Raw genomic sequence first — 17,475 nt, forward strand, 5'->3', positions numbered from 1 at the left:
ATTCGCGGTTTGATCCACGGCATTCGCTCCTTAGGTGCTAGCATTCTCCCTGGAGCAATAGAGATGGGTTCCACGCCAAGTATTTGACGCCATGTCAGTTGACTGCTTGAGAAATTATGGTCCTCTCTTTCAAACAGACAGCTGTGTCCCTTTAGGACGCAGTAGAGGCAGTTGTTGTCATTTCTGTTGACAATACAGGATTTCTCCTGAGACTTGCAGACATTGCATCGCAACCTATGATCAAGCTTGATCTCTCCGATAGCTCCAACTAATTGCGTAGACTTATACGGCTCCATCTCTTGATATTGAAGCAACTGAGTCAACAATCCGCGTGAATCGCAGTTGGTGCCGAAAGCGGAGAGACTAGGCTTGAGGTTTCACCGATCGAAGCTTGAGAATGTTTGGACACTAGAAATGGACGTCGCTGTGTGAATCTACTGTGCAGAGAAGGTTAGTAGCAGAGCTGTAAGCCAGTTGTGCTGACTTCTTAATATTTCCAACGCCTGCGATTGGGGCTGATAGCGAATTCGAGCACCGGAAATAGAATAGCCGCGCTCATAGTAGTGGCAAATCATTCTGCACGGATGTCTTTATCACCCAATTGGATCACGATTGAAGTTCTGGCATCCGAGAGAAGGGAGAGAGCAACAATTAATCGGGTAGTAGTGGCTTTCATGGGATGTCACGAATGGGAGATCCCCGTCACTGAGGCCAGCCATCGATTGGATGCTAACGTTGGCTATAACTACGCTTGAACATTGTTCACCTACATCAAGAGCTCAGGAATATCTTGCAGGCACAGCACAAATGCTGAACAGCTCCACCAACCCTCTCCTCCGGGCTCTTAAGCCAGTGATGGTTGGAACTTGATCGTGAATCGATAGCAAGTATGTCCAAAGTCAATGACAACAATACGCATCAGCCTCTACACAGTACACATATCTCATCTATGCCCTGTCATTGTTCTTGATGCTTTCAATGTACCGGCAGGAGTACTGCTTTGTTGTTGAGCAGACCAAAGGGTTGGTAGTCGTCAACCCACCAGAGACTGCTGACAGAATATCAGGCCCCGGAATCATCATCCTCCAAGGAACAAGTTCCTTTAGCCCTCAGACAGCCGAAAGGTCTTGCTGTCTCACGACAGGAGAGGACTTTTGTGAGAGGAAAAGCTGTCATATCGAAGCATCTGAAAGAGAAAGTCATACTCAGAAAATAGCAGCGCTTTACACTTATCATCCAGATAAGCTTTCATGATACGGCACGGTGCGCCACTTCAGATGCAGGAAGTCGTCTGGAGCCTTAAAACGCTCGAGATCACAATCAGCAACCGACTGAGCTCAGGTAACTCACCAATAATGAGGTTGCAAAAGAAATATCAGTGGACGGGCTTGCTATGCCCCAGACTAGTGCATACTTGGCGAGGCGATAGGAACGATTTCGGACTACTTGAAACTCCATCGGCACAATTCATTCTATGATCGTCAAGCTCGATATGGCAGTCAATTCGGACTGGGGAGTCAGTCTTTAGGTTTTAGTACACTGGTGAGAAAGTCCTGATTCTTATTGATTCTAAATGAACTATCTGCATACATCCATAGTCTATCCTGCGCCTCCAGAATCAATTGGCCCATAATTCTCTGTATCCACTCCCTCGTGGCTATCATCCGGAGAACCTCTTTCAGATCTTGAAAACCAAGAGAAAGTAGATTGACAAGCCTTGTCAATGATCAGAAAGTCAAGATATCTTAGTAATCTCAAGAGGATCATGATGTGCCGGCCTTAATGTTGGAGGTGCTAGACGACTGGATATCAGGAGTGGGCTTAAGAATTATCTCTAAGGCCATACATACTCGTAACGTGTTCATTTCTCGACCCGTAAGCATGAATTATTGGCTCCCTTTAAATTGTAAAGAGACCACCTTGGATGTCGTAGCTATCTATTCATGAATATCCAGTCAGATGTATGACTCGGATCCGTCTGTTTGAGCACTCAAATCGGCATTTATCTATCTTGATGACAATCCCCATCCAACAATATATAATCTGTGCTTTCTTTTCTTCTTGCCAATGGTCGGCGGAGACTCCTCCTCGGTTCTCATTCAGGCGCAGGACCGAGCCTCTCGTGTAGTTGCCTGGAGGAGGACTTGCTCGCTATGCTTGTCTCTGGTCAGCAGCCTCCTTCTCCACTCGCCTTCGACGGCTGTTGTCATTTGCAAAATGTTTCTGAGGGCTAGTGAATGGGTTAGCATAATCTGTAGATTATAACTTCAGGGATAACTTGAATTTGAGGCTCCGAAAGCCCCTGACGATGAGCGGGCATTCGTCGGTGAGCCCATTTCCTGAGCTTTACAGGTCGGAAGTTCAAGAGACGGCGAGGAAAGCTGGGCGGTATAGCCGGCCGAAGTCGTTGTAAAACACCGAGAAGGAAAAGCATGGAGTCATGTCACATATGAGAGTAAATACTCCAGCCTCAGCAATGGCCAGAGTCTACCGATGAGAGGCAGTCTTCATGTTGCAAAAGAGGTTCCCGATTGAGGCAGATTGACGACGCTCTCAGATGCAAAGCTTTGAGCAACAATTGCTGCCCTCTAAGAGATGAGGAATGATGTTCTTGGGAGCTGCAGCCCGTAGTCATAGCTAGTCCAACCAAAGAGACGATCTGTAATAGTTCTTCTGGGACACCAATGGCCTACTATGTTATGGTAGCAAACCATTCGGCAACTCTGGAATCTTCCCGGCCCAAGGCAAACGCTAGTCTCTCTATGATTGCCAGCGCGCTAGAACCTACTATTCTGGCCCACTGCAAATCTACAGAAGCATACTCCTAATATCTCTTCCTCTAGTCAATTTTAACTCTATCTCGACAGATAAGCCAAGATGCCTAGCATGCAGAACCTTCACGAGATCACCACTGATGAGACCCAATACACCAAAGACGGTTTTGCTGGGAAATTGGCTCCAAAAAAGAGCTGTACTCCTTGTGCAATAGCCGACAAGCCATGCTGGCTTGTAAAGAATAGGTATCATTGCCTCGAGTGCGCCGTTACTGGCTTAGATTGCTGGGATTACGAGTATGTCGAAAAAAGTCATCCACTAAGCTCGACTAAGCTCGACCGAGCTTGACTGACTGGAGAACAGTGACATGTCTCGCCCTGCAGAGCCACCGATGGAGTCTGGCGATGAATTTAGTGAAATACCTTCCGCTGCAGTAGTACGACCGAGGAATTCAAGCATTCAAGCAGTCGGGGAGCCCCTTTCTCGACCCAGGTCATTCGCCTCTCTGAGCCCATCAATCAATCTACAAAGTCAAATATCCGACCCAGGAGCTTCGCCTGAGTCTTATGAAACCGATGTTCCTTTTGAGGATGATGTAGCTCGTGCTCGTGCGGAACTGGCGGGATTTGGCGCCATGTATGACAACTTAGCAAGTGCTACTGGGACGTCCGATGCTACAAGGAGGAGAGAAGCGGTGGATGCTCCTCCTCACGCGTGAGTCTCTCTCCTCCAACTTATTATTGTTCGGAGATCTGCTCAAACAGAAGCTGATGAATCATCATTTAAGCCGAGGAACAGCTATGAGTATCGGGGATTATCGTCGACCTGTTCCACCATACCTCTCGGGTGCTGACAACCTGGCACAAGGGAGTCAGGTAAGCTTTCACACCGTCCAAGGAGTCCCTCGATCCCGAGCTAAATATTTTGGACAGTACGACCCACAACCAAATCCTGCACCCTCCGCAGAAGGGCCAAATAACAAAAAACGCCGTCGTGAATAGTTACCGAGCGTCACCTCTTTGGTCCGAAGACGATTTTGTATGTGTTGCTTCGTGACAATGGCGAGATCTCTACTCTTGAGGGAAAAGATCTTGTTAGCTCTACTGGAAAATGGAGGAAGAGGCATGACCAAATAATTCATGTACTCACGACTGGGAAAAGAGAAGATTACTAATCAGCACGAGCATCGGAGAGTTCCTACAAGCATCAGAGGTCTATGTTTGCAAATCGATTCATTGTAAAGGAGCATTTGCCTCCACATTACAGAACAGAGCACTCCCCCTTCTCTCCATCTCAATCTCTCCTACTCAGCTTCTTCTGCCGGAGAGGTGGAGCGCCTACAATTCGTTACAACTTCCTTAACTCATGCTATTTCACTGTCCCAATTTGAGAAACACGCTCGAATATTCTCACATTTCACACGCATTCTGCATCCTCACAGCGGCAGTCTTCCCCTTTCTGTCCCTCGGACGTCGACTGATCTTATCGCCCGACGGACCTTACGCTTTCCTGATGGTATACCAGCCTCAAACGAACAGACTGATTTCGTCTCAGGACAGAGGTCAGCAAGCCACCTACTGGAGGAAGGTCAATATTGCAATACACACTCCCTAATGGGTCTCCTACGACTTCTCCAACTTCATTGAAGGGATTGGTCGATGCACAAGAAATAACGAGCAAATGGACAGAGGGAAAGACTAAAGACAAAGTAAGAGGCTGATACATTGAGCTTCGATGGGGTGAAAGTAAACGAATAGTCCTCTTTGAAGTCATAAGTCTTTGGAGGACGATGATAGGCACAATGTATGAATGTAAATGTCTATAAGAGAAGGAGGAGAACTTAATAGTACTTCGAATGTTTACCTTGTAGAGGACCCCCTGAATAGGAGAAGGGTTTGATTTTCATGGTCATTGGGATGATTCAAAATTCAGTCGAAATAGTATTAACCCTCCAAGCACGTATTTCTTTGATGCAAATTTCCCAAACCACGGTTTCAGGCTCTCTGAGTGTGAGAGAACTCATGTGAACGAACAATCAACCCGTCATAGCCCCCAGGCCTCCAACAGCGTAATACTTCGCCCTCCTTTCTTCCTTCTACCCTCGAGATTCCGCCGATCGCCTACTGTAGTCCCGCAAGACAACGCACGCAGACGTTGAAAGGCGCCGGTAAAGATACTGCCTGGCGTTGAAGGCATCGTATCCAGGCAGACCTATTGAGTTGACGGTTGCCCAGGACAACCGGGCGATTCTTGAACAAAAGAAGGAGCATCCCTCTCAAAAACTCTGGATGATGCCAGCATCCATAGCAACTGGGCAATCGCACTATACCCCCCTCATCAGCACCTCTCATCTAAACCCTACGACATAGAAAGTGACATACCTTCATATGTTTCTCATAATGATACCTGCAAGCTGTACCCGCCGGTCGCGGTTTCTTACCACTGTTCTGGAGCGTCCCCTGCCTCCCGTTGGCATCTGGTTTTTCCACTCTGTGCTTCTTGATTCTGGCGCTACTTTCTCCGGCCAGACTATTCGCGCTGCGCTTTCTAGAATTGTCAAGGAAGTCAGTGTTTGTTTACGATGGCCAAGCGGCGCTATTTGTTTGATCTCTAGGGGGCTGGGGTTGCGAATAGTAAGGGGTGGAGACGCGTACGTAGTTGTCTGAGTCTGGTGTGCTGTCACCGTCTGGGGCGCAGTAGGGGGTAGATTTTGCCTTTTTCGCTGCTCGTTTGGCTGTGGCTGAGTAGCCTCTCGTGAAAATTGCCGCTGCTCCGTTGTAAAGCTCGGACTATCTCTGCTCTGACACGGCTCTGGTCTTACGGAGGTGGATGGTCGCTGTCGCTCATCTAGCCCATGCTCCGTACCAGGTAAATGTGGCACTCGACTTGGTGAGATGGCTGTGTTCGGTAGACCCGACAGGAATGCGTCTGGGTTAGGGACTGGATCACTCAAGGGATCGATCAGAGGGCCAAATGTCTTCAGAGTTTTGAAGCACCAGTTTTCTGGCCCGTAGGTTTGTTTGTAAATGAAGACGTGAACGCGGTCGATCTGACAGTGCTGCGATAGTGCGAGGCAGCGAAGGCAGCCTGGTTCTTCTGTGATCACGCAGGCGAGGTTAGCGGAGATGCAAGCCCCGCACCGAATGGCTCCTGCGAGCTTTGCGGCTGCTTGGACTTGGTCTGCGTCATTGTTCTCCATATTCGTGACCTTGAGCTGGGCGGACTCTTGGGGGCAAGCGGATGCAGTTGGAATCTAAATGGAGGGTCTCTGATGTGCTGATGGCAGCGTTGGCAACAGTCAAGCGACTATTAAGGAACTGATATTTACAACTGACAGCTAGGGTTTTCGTACTAGTAGGTCTGGACTCTAAGCTCTTGTTAGTCGGTTCGATTTTTTATTTAAGACTAATAGTTAAATTGCTGGCTGCTTAGTAAGCTTGGTAAGCCAATTCTGATTGGTTATATAGAAAAATCAGCTTTTTTTTAGAAAGCAGTTAGTAGGGAGGAGAAGCAGAGCTAGCCCTCTTTTGACTTAGCATCTTCTAGATATGGCTTAGTCTCAAAATCGCTACAACTATCAGTTAACTGATAGTTTTACCAGTCGGTTCAATTCATACTCCACTAACTAATAGTCTTTATAGAAAGCCTCCTTAGCATGATGGACAGGAGTAGATTTGAAGAAATGCGCAGAGTAATACCACAATCTAGCAGTTGGCCGAGACACCTGCCACCTTGGGGGCAAAAATTAAAGACCGCCTAGCTCCGGGCGAGGCTTCAAAGACATTGTCCCCCGGAGCACCCCTAAGAGCGGAACAGATGCATCTTCATCGTGACCTTGCACAGATACCCCATTACAGTCGCTAAGAAACCATCACACGTAGGACCTGGCATATGTCCAACAAGGCTTGAACCAATACCTCACCAGCGGCAGCAACGAGCAAAAGAAGAAGAAGAAGAAGAAGAAGAAGAAGAAGCATAAAGTGTGTCCCCTAAGCTAACCTCGAATAAGATCTTTGTCGCTATTAGGAGAAAGCCGCCACAAAACCCGGCTATGATTAGTTTGGATGATTGCAAGAGTCATCGGTAACTATTGTTATTTTGATTTTGAAAAAAACCTGGCGCTCCCTTTGACATTTGGAAGAGCGCCTTGCATTTTGCCTAATTGAGCTCGAGCACTGTCCCTGCCTTTTATCATCGCTGAGGAATCTATGCAGGTTGATCCCAAACGTGAAAGGAGGTCAAACTTCGCTCAAAACCTGTGAACGAATACCTTTGCCAGTAAACGTCGTCCGAGACGTCATCCTCTAACATGGTACCGGCAACAATGTATTTGCCCTCCCGAGCCTACTATCAAGCTACATACAAGTCTTGTCCGAAGAAAACCTTGCATCTCTTCCTTCCAACATGTAAGGCTCCAATGGATTCAAACATGGCTCCTGACATTGAGTACCATACAACCCTTCTATCACACTTGTTCCAGCCTCGATGATATGAGATACCGAGATGGCTCCCACTCTCGGCCTGGTTGGATTTGTGTCCGATACCTCCTTGACGCCAGCGCTTACTGCACCCCTCTTGCCACGCCTTTAGAACATCTTACTTGTGAAATCCTTCGAGGTGGTACCTATAAATTGATAAAGCTGTGATCTATCCAAATGATAGAACGTGAAGGCTTCAGTCTCCTTGAATGTAGCGTCTGACGCTAAGGAGCCGGCTGTCCAAGTTTGTGGCCCCCCAAGCTCGAAAGGTACACTAGACTGTGCGAACGGCATCGTTTTGTGATCCTGAGCTACATCTTAGTGACCTCTGCTTCAAGATTCGCAAGTCGTGCTGTTGAAGCCCATGCCACTGTACAAGCAGCTGGCGTGGGATGCGCATCTTGTGCACACCTTCTATCACGTCTTTTTCAGCCCCGGTGATACGATATACTCAAGCGATCTTTGTCATTGACGTCGGTTGGATCTGCGTTTGATATCTGCTCTGTGGCATCGCTTGCTGCAGTCTCTATTCCGCGCCTTAGAAAGACTGCTCTTGCTAAATATTAGAACTGATGTCTAGAAACTGATAGAGCTGTGATCTGCGATCTGCCCATACGCTAAAGGATGAGGTCTCCAATCTCTCCAGATATAGCTTTTAAAAATAGATAGCCCTCTTTTCAAGTGACTGCCCCCGGGCTCGGGAGCATCACGACCTCACGCCAGCCGTGTCATCTCGAGATGATGAGCTAGGTCTAAGGACCCTCAGCTTCACGATTTCTGGGCTTCTTCTATCGCATTTGCTTTAGCCCGAGCTCGCTGATATGAGATATCGAAATGCTTCCCCTTTTGCGTGTCGGTGAGATATTAGTACGATGCCTCCTTGACAGCAGCACCTGCTGTAGACTCTGTACAGCGCCTCCAGAAGGCTTCCCTTGTATGGACTTAGACGTGGTAGCCAAAGAGAGCGGGGATAGATTGGGCAGGTAATCGGATTGTATGTAGCATTCGTATATAGTTGGTAGGCGCATCATCCCATACCCCCTCGACGGTCGCCTCACAGCGCCTGTGAAAAACTTCTCTTGTGGAGATATTGGAAATGGTCGCAATAATGGAATAGATCTGCGTTGTGGTCAGGTATTTGAAGCCATTTCGGCATGGTAGGTGCGCTGTTCTATACCTCCTTTGCGCCAACGCTTACCACAGTCCTTTAACCACTACGTCAGAGCAGCTCCCTTGTGGAGACTCTGAAAATGATCTCTGTGGAAGGAAAGACCAGTCAAATGATTCAAGGAAGCCGAAGTTTCGAATATCCCCAGGCTTGGTGCGTTCAATATCTCATGCTTCTTTGACGCCGACGCTTGCCACAGTCCCTTGACCGCGCCTCTAGAAGACTTCTTCTATTGAAAATTTGAAGCAGTAGCCACAGAAGAACGAAGCTGAGTTCTAAATGAGCTTTTAAAGCCATTTCTGTATGGAAGGTGATCATACCCTATCGATGCCGAGGCTTGCCATATTTTCTTTGACGCGCCTTCTAGACACCTCTCTTGTAAAGGTTTCGGAAGTGATCGCCATAGAAGGACGGAGCGGAGAGTTTTCAAGAACTTGTTCGATCGTGGACATTGTCGGTCGAATACGTGAGACACGACAATTTGTTGAGCCTGGCATACACAATAATCGTTGACAACGTGCGCCGTAGCAAGTCCCCCGATAGTGCACTCTGCATCACCAGATGCGTCGAAACAGATTATTTGGTAATGAATTTGCTGCCACAATACCCAGGCGTGGCTGGGCGTCGTCTTCTGCCTGGGCAATTGTGCTTAGACTCTTAAGAAGCACTGTTTATTGGCCTCGTATGCAGTGGAAGTTTCTACCACATGCACTGTAGTAGAGTCGTTAGCAATGTAATCTTCACCACCCTTTCTACGCATTGTTGAGAAACTCCCAATAAGTAGGCCATCGCAGCCAAAGCAGAGAGACACGACCACTTGATAAGCCTGTCTTGGAATGCGATTCTTGTCACACCGAGCGTAGAAAACGACCAATGTAAGCCAACTCCTTGCCGGTTGACCATCGCTGTGAGTTCCAATAATGGAAAGGGTTCACCAACGCGTTGGGAAGCGTCTCAGTTTTCTGATGCAGTAGATCAACGTCACCGAACCACGTTCTGGAAACGCCCTTTGAGTTGGCTGAACCTTCTCATGTTGAGCTTTCACATGGGAAGCTTCCCCATCATCGCCGGAAGCTTCGGGAATGAACACGAATCATGAAATACCTCCTGATACTTCTCTTATCCCTTACAGCGCTCGCTGCTGAGGTCTTATCTCCAACCCTGTTTGCAGTTTCTCCCTAGAGCCATCTGAATGGAAGCCGAACGCATGTCTCTATCTTAGGGTAGCTGCGACAAAAGCCAATGGGTAAATTGCCTTCGAAAATGCTCGCATCAATGCTGCGATGCCCTCTTCGTGCGTACCAACCCATCTATAAGTCGATCCAGACAGTAGGCTAAATGGCTTGTGATGAAGCAGAGCCTGTTTTGACTGTCTTTGAAGCCTCGGGTGAAGTCGCCTTGACAGCTATCGTACCTGTCGAACGGCCAGATTTAGATTGATTGACCGGCCACCTCGGTCGCTTGTTAGATGAGATGACCGCATATCTAACGTCGTATTCGCCGTACTCCACAAAGTAGTCGCTTGCTGGGGATTGCGGGTGGAGTTCCTGTACTTGCTGCGATTTGGTGACACAAGTATCAAGGATCCAGTAGGAGAGACACCACAGTATCGTCCTCGCAGTGGACCCAAAGTATTTTGTTTGCCGGCGATAATTTTGCATGGTCCATCTGCAGGCTAATAATATATGATTCAGTCGTACACGCTATTCTGCAAAGCTATTAGCGTCTCTTGCACACTCTGATCATGATATTGCATCCACTTACGAAGGCTCTCAAAGCCCCTACAAACCACAAATTGATACTCTCGTTTGTGACCTCACCCGTTGTCGAGGCATAAGGCAATGATGCGGCCCCTTGGCCAATGGTAAATGCAGTTTGAAGGTAAGATATGTCCTGCAGCGGACGTAGAAGCGTCTTTCCAACCTTGCTTAATCTGATGCCAACCAGGTTGACAAAGCTTGCACTCTGCGGTGAGGTCTGTACTCGGTGTGCAGCGGACAAGGAAGCCAGTTGATACTAGACTTGGTTAAGCACCAACCCCTTTGAGAAAACACGGTCTATTGTCAGATCGGCACTCAAGAGAGTCTTGTTCCCTGTTCTGTACTGCAAGGACCGTCAGTATATATATAGAGGCCCTTGGGAAGGACCCCGGTCGATGGACGAAGGAGGAAAATCAGAGGGGGGAGGAGGCTTCTTATATACCCACAGCAGGGGGCTGGTGGTCAACCTTCTCACGCTAATTGTAGATGAATCGTCCCAGTCACGGAGTGTGTGATGGTCTCGGAGACTGAGACATTGTGTGATGTATGATTGTAGTGTGATGTCTTGCTCAGTTGTGAAGGGTGGTCGGAGCAGTGGAAGATTTGGGAGGCTGGGGGACGCGTGAATAAGATGCAGAGATTAGTGATCGGTGTTGGTGAATCGTCTGCGGATCATGGACGGGTGAAGAATTATGCTATTGATGCTTTACGGTGTGATAGACAAGTATACGTGGACTGTGAGTAGTGTAGAGCGATAAGGCAGGATATCTGTGCAAGCGATGACAAAGCAGGGTAGGGCTGAATGGAAGCGAGATCGGGCGATATCAGTCCAGCAAACGGTCTACGATGTCTCAGCACGTGAAATGAGAAGCTAAGACATCTGCAAAGTGACTCCAATTCTTTGAATCAATTCTATTCACGACAGCACGGGTGAAGACGCAATGTGCAACGGCGTATGATCTACGGAAGGGTGTGATCTGGAATGTCTTACGCAGTGGTGATTTGTAGAGGTCACGGCTGATGCAGCCCAAGTAGTCACACACGTATTCGAGGCCGCAGTGACTCTGTATTGATGCTGAGACTTCAAAGTGAAGACTCGACGCTGCAAGTATGGCGTAGTGTAGGAGCGTACGCATGATGGATCTGAGAGCTTCTTCGATATAAACTGATATCCTAGCTCACACTTAATGAATATCTGAAGTGCAATTCATTGTAGCGATGGGAACATATTTACCTCCTGCCTTTGAGACCTCTCTGCTCTGCGGTGTGCGAATGTAATTGTTCCCAATGTTATATTCGATGGGTTTTAACATCGTCGGTGAGGCTTTCCATGCCATAAAAGGAGATATGGTTGCGCATTTTGTGGTCTTCTACATGCCTTAATGGCCTGATATGATTGTAGAAATAACTTCTTACGGAGGAACGCATGGTGATAGCAAAAGGAAGGAACGATGCCGTCTAGAGCTAGCATATCAATGTTCGTCCATCATTTTCTGTACGTAGCATAGAAGTACGGATTACCTCTATCGAAATCCTGCACATGAAATTTATGCCTTCTTCAATGGAATGCATTCCTCTTTGAAGTAGCTATTCGTCTCTTTCTGACATTTCAAAACAGCTGTGTGTATTCTTTTAATGAGATCTGTGGTTCGATTCAGCGTCTCGTTGAACAGAGGAATACAGTCGCCTGGGCAAGGACACTATACCAAGAGCCATTCGCTGGTCGGAATACGGAGCGCCTCATTCAATCTCAATGCTGTAGACTTCAATTTCAGCTTTGGATGAAGGGGCTGGCACTCTCGGAGGGTTCGCTAGTATGGCGCTTCCGGTCGAGAGGTAATGGTCATCACAGCTTACTGTGGCCTGTCACTTTACAGTATCAGCGCGTCCAATATTTGAAGGATGGTGGCCATGTTTCTGCTTTTGTGACGTACTTCCGGGTGCCTGCATAGCGAAACTCTTGTCGTGGGGCAGCTTGACCCATCAAGCGTTTGCTTGGTGATTGCTGATAGACGCTTCTTTGACATGAAAATTTGGAATAGTTTTGCTCAACTTTGATGAAATGACCGCCTCTTTTGCCGCTTGTTGCTTTTGTAGATGCGGCTTGTTTTCATCTTTGTCAGGCATCTTTGCGGGCATGATTGGAGCAAATCGAATCGGAAGCTTCAAACGTGGTTCTTTTGCAGGTTCGGCCTGTAGCTGAGTGATCTCGATGATGCTGTCTAGAGGCCACTGAGTTGACCCTGAGATGTAATAAGCAGTGACCGATCTTCTTCTTCATCTTCATCTTCGTCACGGGTTCCTGCCTTGCTGTGAGAAATGCTCTGAGACCTTATCGCGGCAGAGGTGAGTCAATGTGCAGGTACCTGCCAGCTCACTCCAAGTCAACAAATTCAACAAATTCTTTGGGGTCCTCCTTTTGAAGATGCATGGCGTTTTGCTCTCGTAACAAGCGAGACATTCAACATTCTCTTCGCTCATGTAACAGGATTTATTTGAACGACGGCATTGAATGCAGCCGGCCTACGGTACCAGCATTGTCAGATTCCGGGACATGATGGTTGCATATGCCGGTTGGTGAGTGCAGAATAAGTTAGGAAGACAGGATATTTGTGCCGGAAGATGGCTCTTGAGCGGCTCGCTCCGCCCAGAGGTAGGTGGCAACGCCATAAAAAGTAGCGGGATTCTGCTACGCAGGGACTTGCTGTGCCAGAACAAGCAGTCGTCTGTAGCTCGCCAATAATGTGCAAGGAAGACTCAGCGGATACTGCACGTCCTCCAAAATATCTCACTCGATCTGACCCTTGTCAAGCTGTGCCCGAGCTGAGGCTTGTTCCGACAATTGCAGCAGCCTTGTGTGCATTCCCCAGGAATGGAGCGAACAGAACGATCCCCGATTGTGCAGAGGAATGGAAACGGTCTAGAGATGCCAGTTGCGTCTTGGAGAGTACGTACCATTCGATGGCAGATTAAAGCTGACTCGAGTACTAATATATGATATATGGTGATCTTGCGCTATGAAAAAATACGAACCCAGGACTATGCAGCTCAAATCTTGCGCGAATGAATCCGGCTGGACCAAGTTATTCATTCAACATCCTCCTTCTCGTCCTCCTACATCACATTCTGAGAAAAGAAAGTCCATTCGCTGGACTGAGAAATCTACCTTTTGCCGTGATAAATCGGTGTCTAGAAAGTATCTACTGGAGGTCCTTCCCAACCGTCGGCGCGATTCTCTAGCTGTTGTCATGCGAGGTCCTATTACGACGCTCAAGAGTCTGGCAGTCGACACCTGATGGTGCCGAGTAAATGGTCATACTAGCTCTAACCTTTTGTTCTATGAAGAACTTCTACAATTGAGACACAGGACTAACGAGGCTGCGGGAATCTCCATTCGATGTAAGCTACTCCACTGACAGCTTTCACTACATAGCATCACTAACGCTATTTCTTCTTCGCTAGTCATGCTCCTCGAAAAATTATCCTTGATAGCGTGGTCTCTTTCTCGAGTGGCTTGTCCTTCTCCTTCAGCGCCAGCATACTAAAACCTTCCTCGGAAACACCCTGTGCTATAGCAATGAATATTCTCCAGACACTTCTACTCGACTTCCCTGTAGTTTTAATGTTGTCCTCAGCTGGATATCTTGACTACATTGCCAGCGCCAACAACTTGACAAGCTCAGTCGCAAAAGCACATTGTTTGTCCAAGAAGAGCACGCGAATGGCATGGACAAATCCTTCAAATACATAGAAGATCAGGCGATTGGTAGCAATCTCGGCTGATATGAATGTTGGACTTGATTCATCCCCATATCTACATACAGGAAAGCAGCCATGTGTCCGTTGGGCGTCCCCAAAACCTTGGCTTGGTTCACAGGAGGTGCTAATGATCTGTTAGTCCCGCTTGACAGAATTCGCTAAATGCTGTATCTTGCCGTCAACAAGATTGAAAAAGGCGGGAAAGCTATAAAAGCCTAGAAATCTCGGTCGCTCCTGCTATGTGCGCAGCTCGCTCGGGCGTTGTCGAAGGTTCAACTGCTTTGATGGAAGGGGAGACACCGACTGGTGCGAGGCAGATCAAATATTCAGAATAGAGGTAAGAGGCCATCCTGTTCATTCTTTACTCCTTCGACAATGAACGGAGGCTTATCACATACTTCAAAGTGCCAGTATTTGGTTTCTGGATACGATAGTGGTCATTGAGACCTCCTCTCTAGCCCTTGAAGACAAGACTTGTCGGTGGACAGGCGTGAATACTTGACCAATCGATCGGCCTGCGCAGTCAAGATCACGACGCTAAAATGGAGCTGCACAAGGCACAGAGATACTACGCAGGTTTTTATCAATATCGGCAAGGTTCAGTGTCTCAATGAGTTCAGGATGTGGTACGTGGCTTCCTAAGGCCGTCGTGGTAGTACCATTATCTGATAATATTCAACAATATAGCGACACGAATAACGTTGATCCGCATCAACAAGACTCAAGGGTGCCAGACGCAGTCATTTAATCGACCGCAACGTAATCCCCTCCGGTCAGTCAGGAGCAGCTGGAATGCGACACCTGTGACCGTATCTAGCATTGTGGATATGAAATATGAGACAGCACAAAAGACACAGCTTGTGCTAGAAAAACACGCAAGCAAAGATCTACATCCTCTCATTACGTGTGCGGGCAAAAGTTGGATACTCTTGAGCTCAGAGAGGAGACGGCACGACATGTTCGGCGGAGGCTGGAGAGAGAGGTGCGAAGGACTTCCTGAATAAAATCGACATGGATGTTCCCCAGGAATCGCCTGTCAGTGTCCAACTCGGCGGAAAGCGGCCCGGGAGCTTAGCCTATTCCAGCAGGTTATCCGGGGAAGCACCCTTAGCACTCCGGGGGGAACCTTTCGCCCAGAAGCCCCCGGAGTAGGAATTACGATTGACCGGACTCTCATAATCCGCAGAACATTATCGTTATTGATCCATCAACATACTCAGCATGAACCGGGTCATCGCGGTGTACATGATCTTGCCCGAACATCTTACAAAAGCTAGGTCATCTGTATCTGTACAGCCCTCCTCGCAGCCCCACGTACAGGAAGACCTGAGGCCTGCTCCCCTGCCCACCAACCCCCTCGGCCAGTACCACCGCCGGCATGGCTGGTGATATGGACCTGAGGCACGACAGGCGGCGTCGTCGCTTCTTTACTTTATGTGGCTTGCTACCAGCCGTCACGATCATCTAAGATTGAAATTGGTAAATTAGTCCCGTGTCGCATAATAATGTGAGACAACTAGCAGCACCTTAGCATCTGACAACTTTTCCTAAAACGGCTAAAGCTGTCACAGCGGTAAGGCAAAGCATCCTCACACCAAACCCGTTTCGATACTCCGTTGCGGTTTGCGAGTCCCTGTGCCTGATCTACAGTGTCACACTAGCAACAATGGGTTTGGAACTAATACACCACAATCAAGCCTCTGAAAGAAATAATAATAAGAGAAGAATGCCTTTATTAAGTCTGAAGCTTTCCCACGTGCGAGCTGTCTCTTCCTTTTGAAAAAAAGTTGTTGGAAACATTAATTGCAATTTTGCTTTCACAGTCGTCCTTCGTTATTCAAAATGTTTTCCTCCACCATCCTCTCCCTCCCGTTCCTCGTCACCCTCTCCTCAGCCATCGTCCAATCGCCCGTCCAAGGCCCCCTAAAAGGCTTCAACTACAACCCCCAAGATGACGCCGCGACCCTCTTCCCCCTCGTCCAATCCTCTCTCCCAAAAATCGGCGCCTCAGGCTTCACCAGCGCCCGCCTCTACACGGCGCTCGACCCCAATAACACCACCAACCCCGTACCTCACCCCGCCTTCAAAGTCGCAGGCGACACCAATACCTCCGTCCTAATCGGCCTCGCCGTCTCCCTCGGCGACGCATCCTTCCAAAACGAACTGACAGCCCTGACCGCAATCCTCAAAGACAAATCCGGCACCTACGGCAAACTGCTCTCGCGCAACCTCATCGTCGGCATCTCAGTCGGCAACGAAGATTTCTACCGACAATCGCTACAAGGCACGCCGATGGCAGCGAACCAAGGCGCGGGGTCCAAATCGGCCGTAATAATAAAACAAATAAACGCGGTGCGAAAACTACTATCTCAACAATCGCCCTCGCTCGCGACGAAAATTCCCGTCGGGCACTCCGACACCTGGCGCATGTGGACGAACAAAGACTACGGCCTGCAGCTCCTGAAAGCGCAGCCGGACCAAGACGATTTCGCCCCCATCGATTTCGTCGGCATGCAAGAATTCACCTACTGGGAAGGCTACGCGATCCAGAACTTTACCGCGTACAGCACGGAAGCTTTGGCGGCCGTCAAAGCGGCCGCGGGAAACATCCCCGTGTGGGCGACCGAGACAGGCTGGCCCGTCAAGGGCCCCAAATGCTGTAATGGCCCGCCTGCCGATTCGGGCATGCCGGGCCAGCTGGCGTGGCCGGGGAAGGAGGAGGCGCAGATTTATTGGAAGGGCGTCGGTTGTGATACGCTTTTCGGCGGGGAAGGAGGCGGCACGGGCGCAGAGGTGCGGAATACGTGGTGGTATAGGATTTTTGCGAGTACGGCGAAGAGTGGGGATGGCGCGCAGGATTGGGATGTGTTGGGTAGTGCGAAAAGCGGGGATGGGGGCGCGACGGCGGCGTTTGACTTGGATTGTAAGGCTGTCGCGCCCAGTGCGCCGACGCCGACCGCGGTCAAGAGTTCGTCGAAATCGGCGGGTAGTGTTCTGAGGGTGGAGGTGTGGTGGAGCGTTGTACCTCTTTTGGTTGTGGGGGTGCTGGGAGCGGTGGAAAGGCTGTTTGTGTAAGATTGATATGATTCATGAGGTGCCATAAGCAGTGGTTTTAGTAAGAAGTCAGATTGAGCGAGACAGGCATAAAAAGAGGTGCTCATTACATGGAGACAATAAGGCGTCCAGTAAGAGTCATGTAAAGATTAATTAATCAATGATCTGTCCTATTATCTTGCTTTCAATTCTGCTTCCTTCCTACTGCGTCTTCGACCAGATATCTTTCATCACAATGAAGCCGATGCCGCATTTACGAAAACCTTCGCTGCCTGACTACTGCGATGCCATAGCCAAAGACTGGGAGAACGATGACCTTGATGATGGTGAAAATCTCTCCGGGGCAGTTCAAGGCTTATACCTGATGCTGCCTTTGAACTCTCCTCTCCTTCCTCGACCACATATATTATTGCCTAATGGATACAGTCTTGATTGCCTCCACAAATGCCTACGCACCAATTCTTTCCCGTTCCATATTCGA

At 48.6% G+C, this 17,475-nt stretch overlaps 2 protein-coding genes across 2 annotated transcripts; one reads left to right on the forward strand and one right to left on the reverse strand.

Moving 5' to 3' along the window:
* Nucleotides 1-5,158: 5,158 nt before the first annotated feature.
* KY384_005612 (uncharacterized protein) lies at nt 5,159-5,974 on the reverse strand (the record flags this gene model as incomplete). The annotated part of the gene is made up of 1 exon (XM_044814111.1): nt 5,159-5,974. One exon carries the CDS (start codon nt 5,972-5,974, stop codon nt 5,159-5,161), a length of 816 nt encoding a protein of 271 aa, XP_044669412.1.
* A 9,808-nt stretch (nt 5,975-15,782) lies between these two features.
* On the forward strand, nt 15,783-17,015 carry KY384_005613 (uncharacterized protein; the record flags this gene model as incomplete). The annotated part of the gene is made up of 1 exon (XM_044814112.1): nt 15,783-17,015. The coding sequence occupies one exon, from the start codon at nt 15,783-15,785 to the stop codon at nt 17,013-17,015; it is 1,233 nt and encodes a 410-aa protein (XP_044669413.1).
* Nucleotides 17,016-17,475: the final 460 nt, after the last annotated feature.

The sequence above is a fragment of the Bacidia gigantensis genome, assembly GCF_019456465.1.
Source record: "Bacidia gigantensis strain McMullin 20006 chromosome Unknown contig_245, whole genome shotgun sequence".
NCBI classification, from domain to species: domain Eukaryota; kingdom Fungi; phylum Ascomycota; class Lecanoromycetes; order Lecanorales; family Ramalinaceae; genus Bacidia; species Bacidia gigantensis.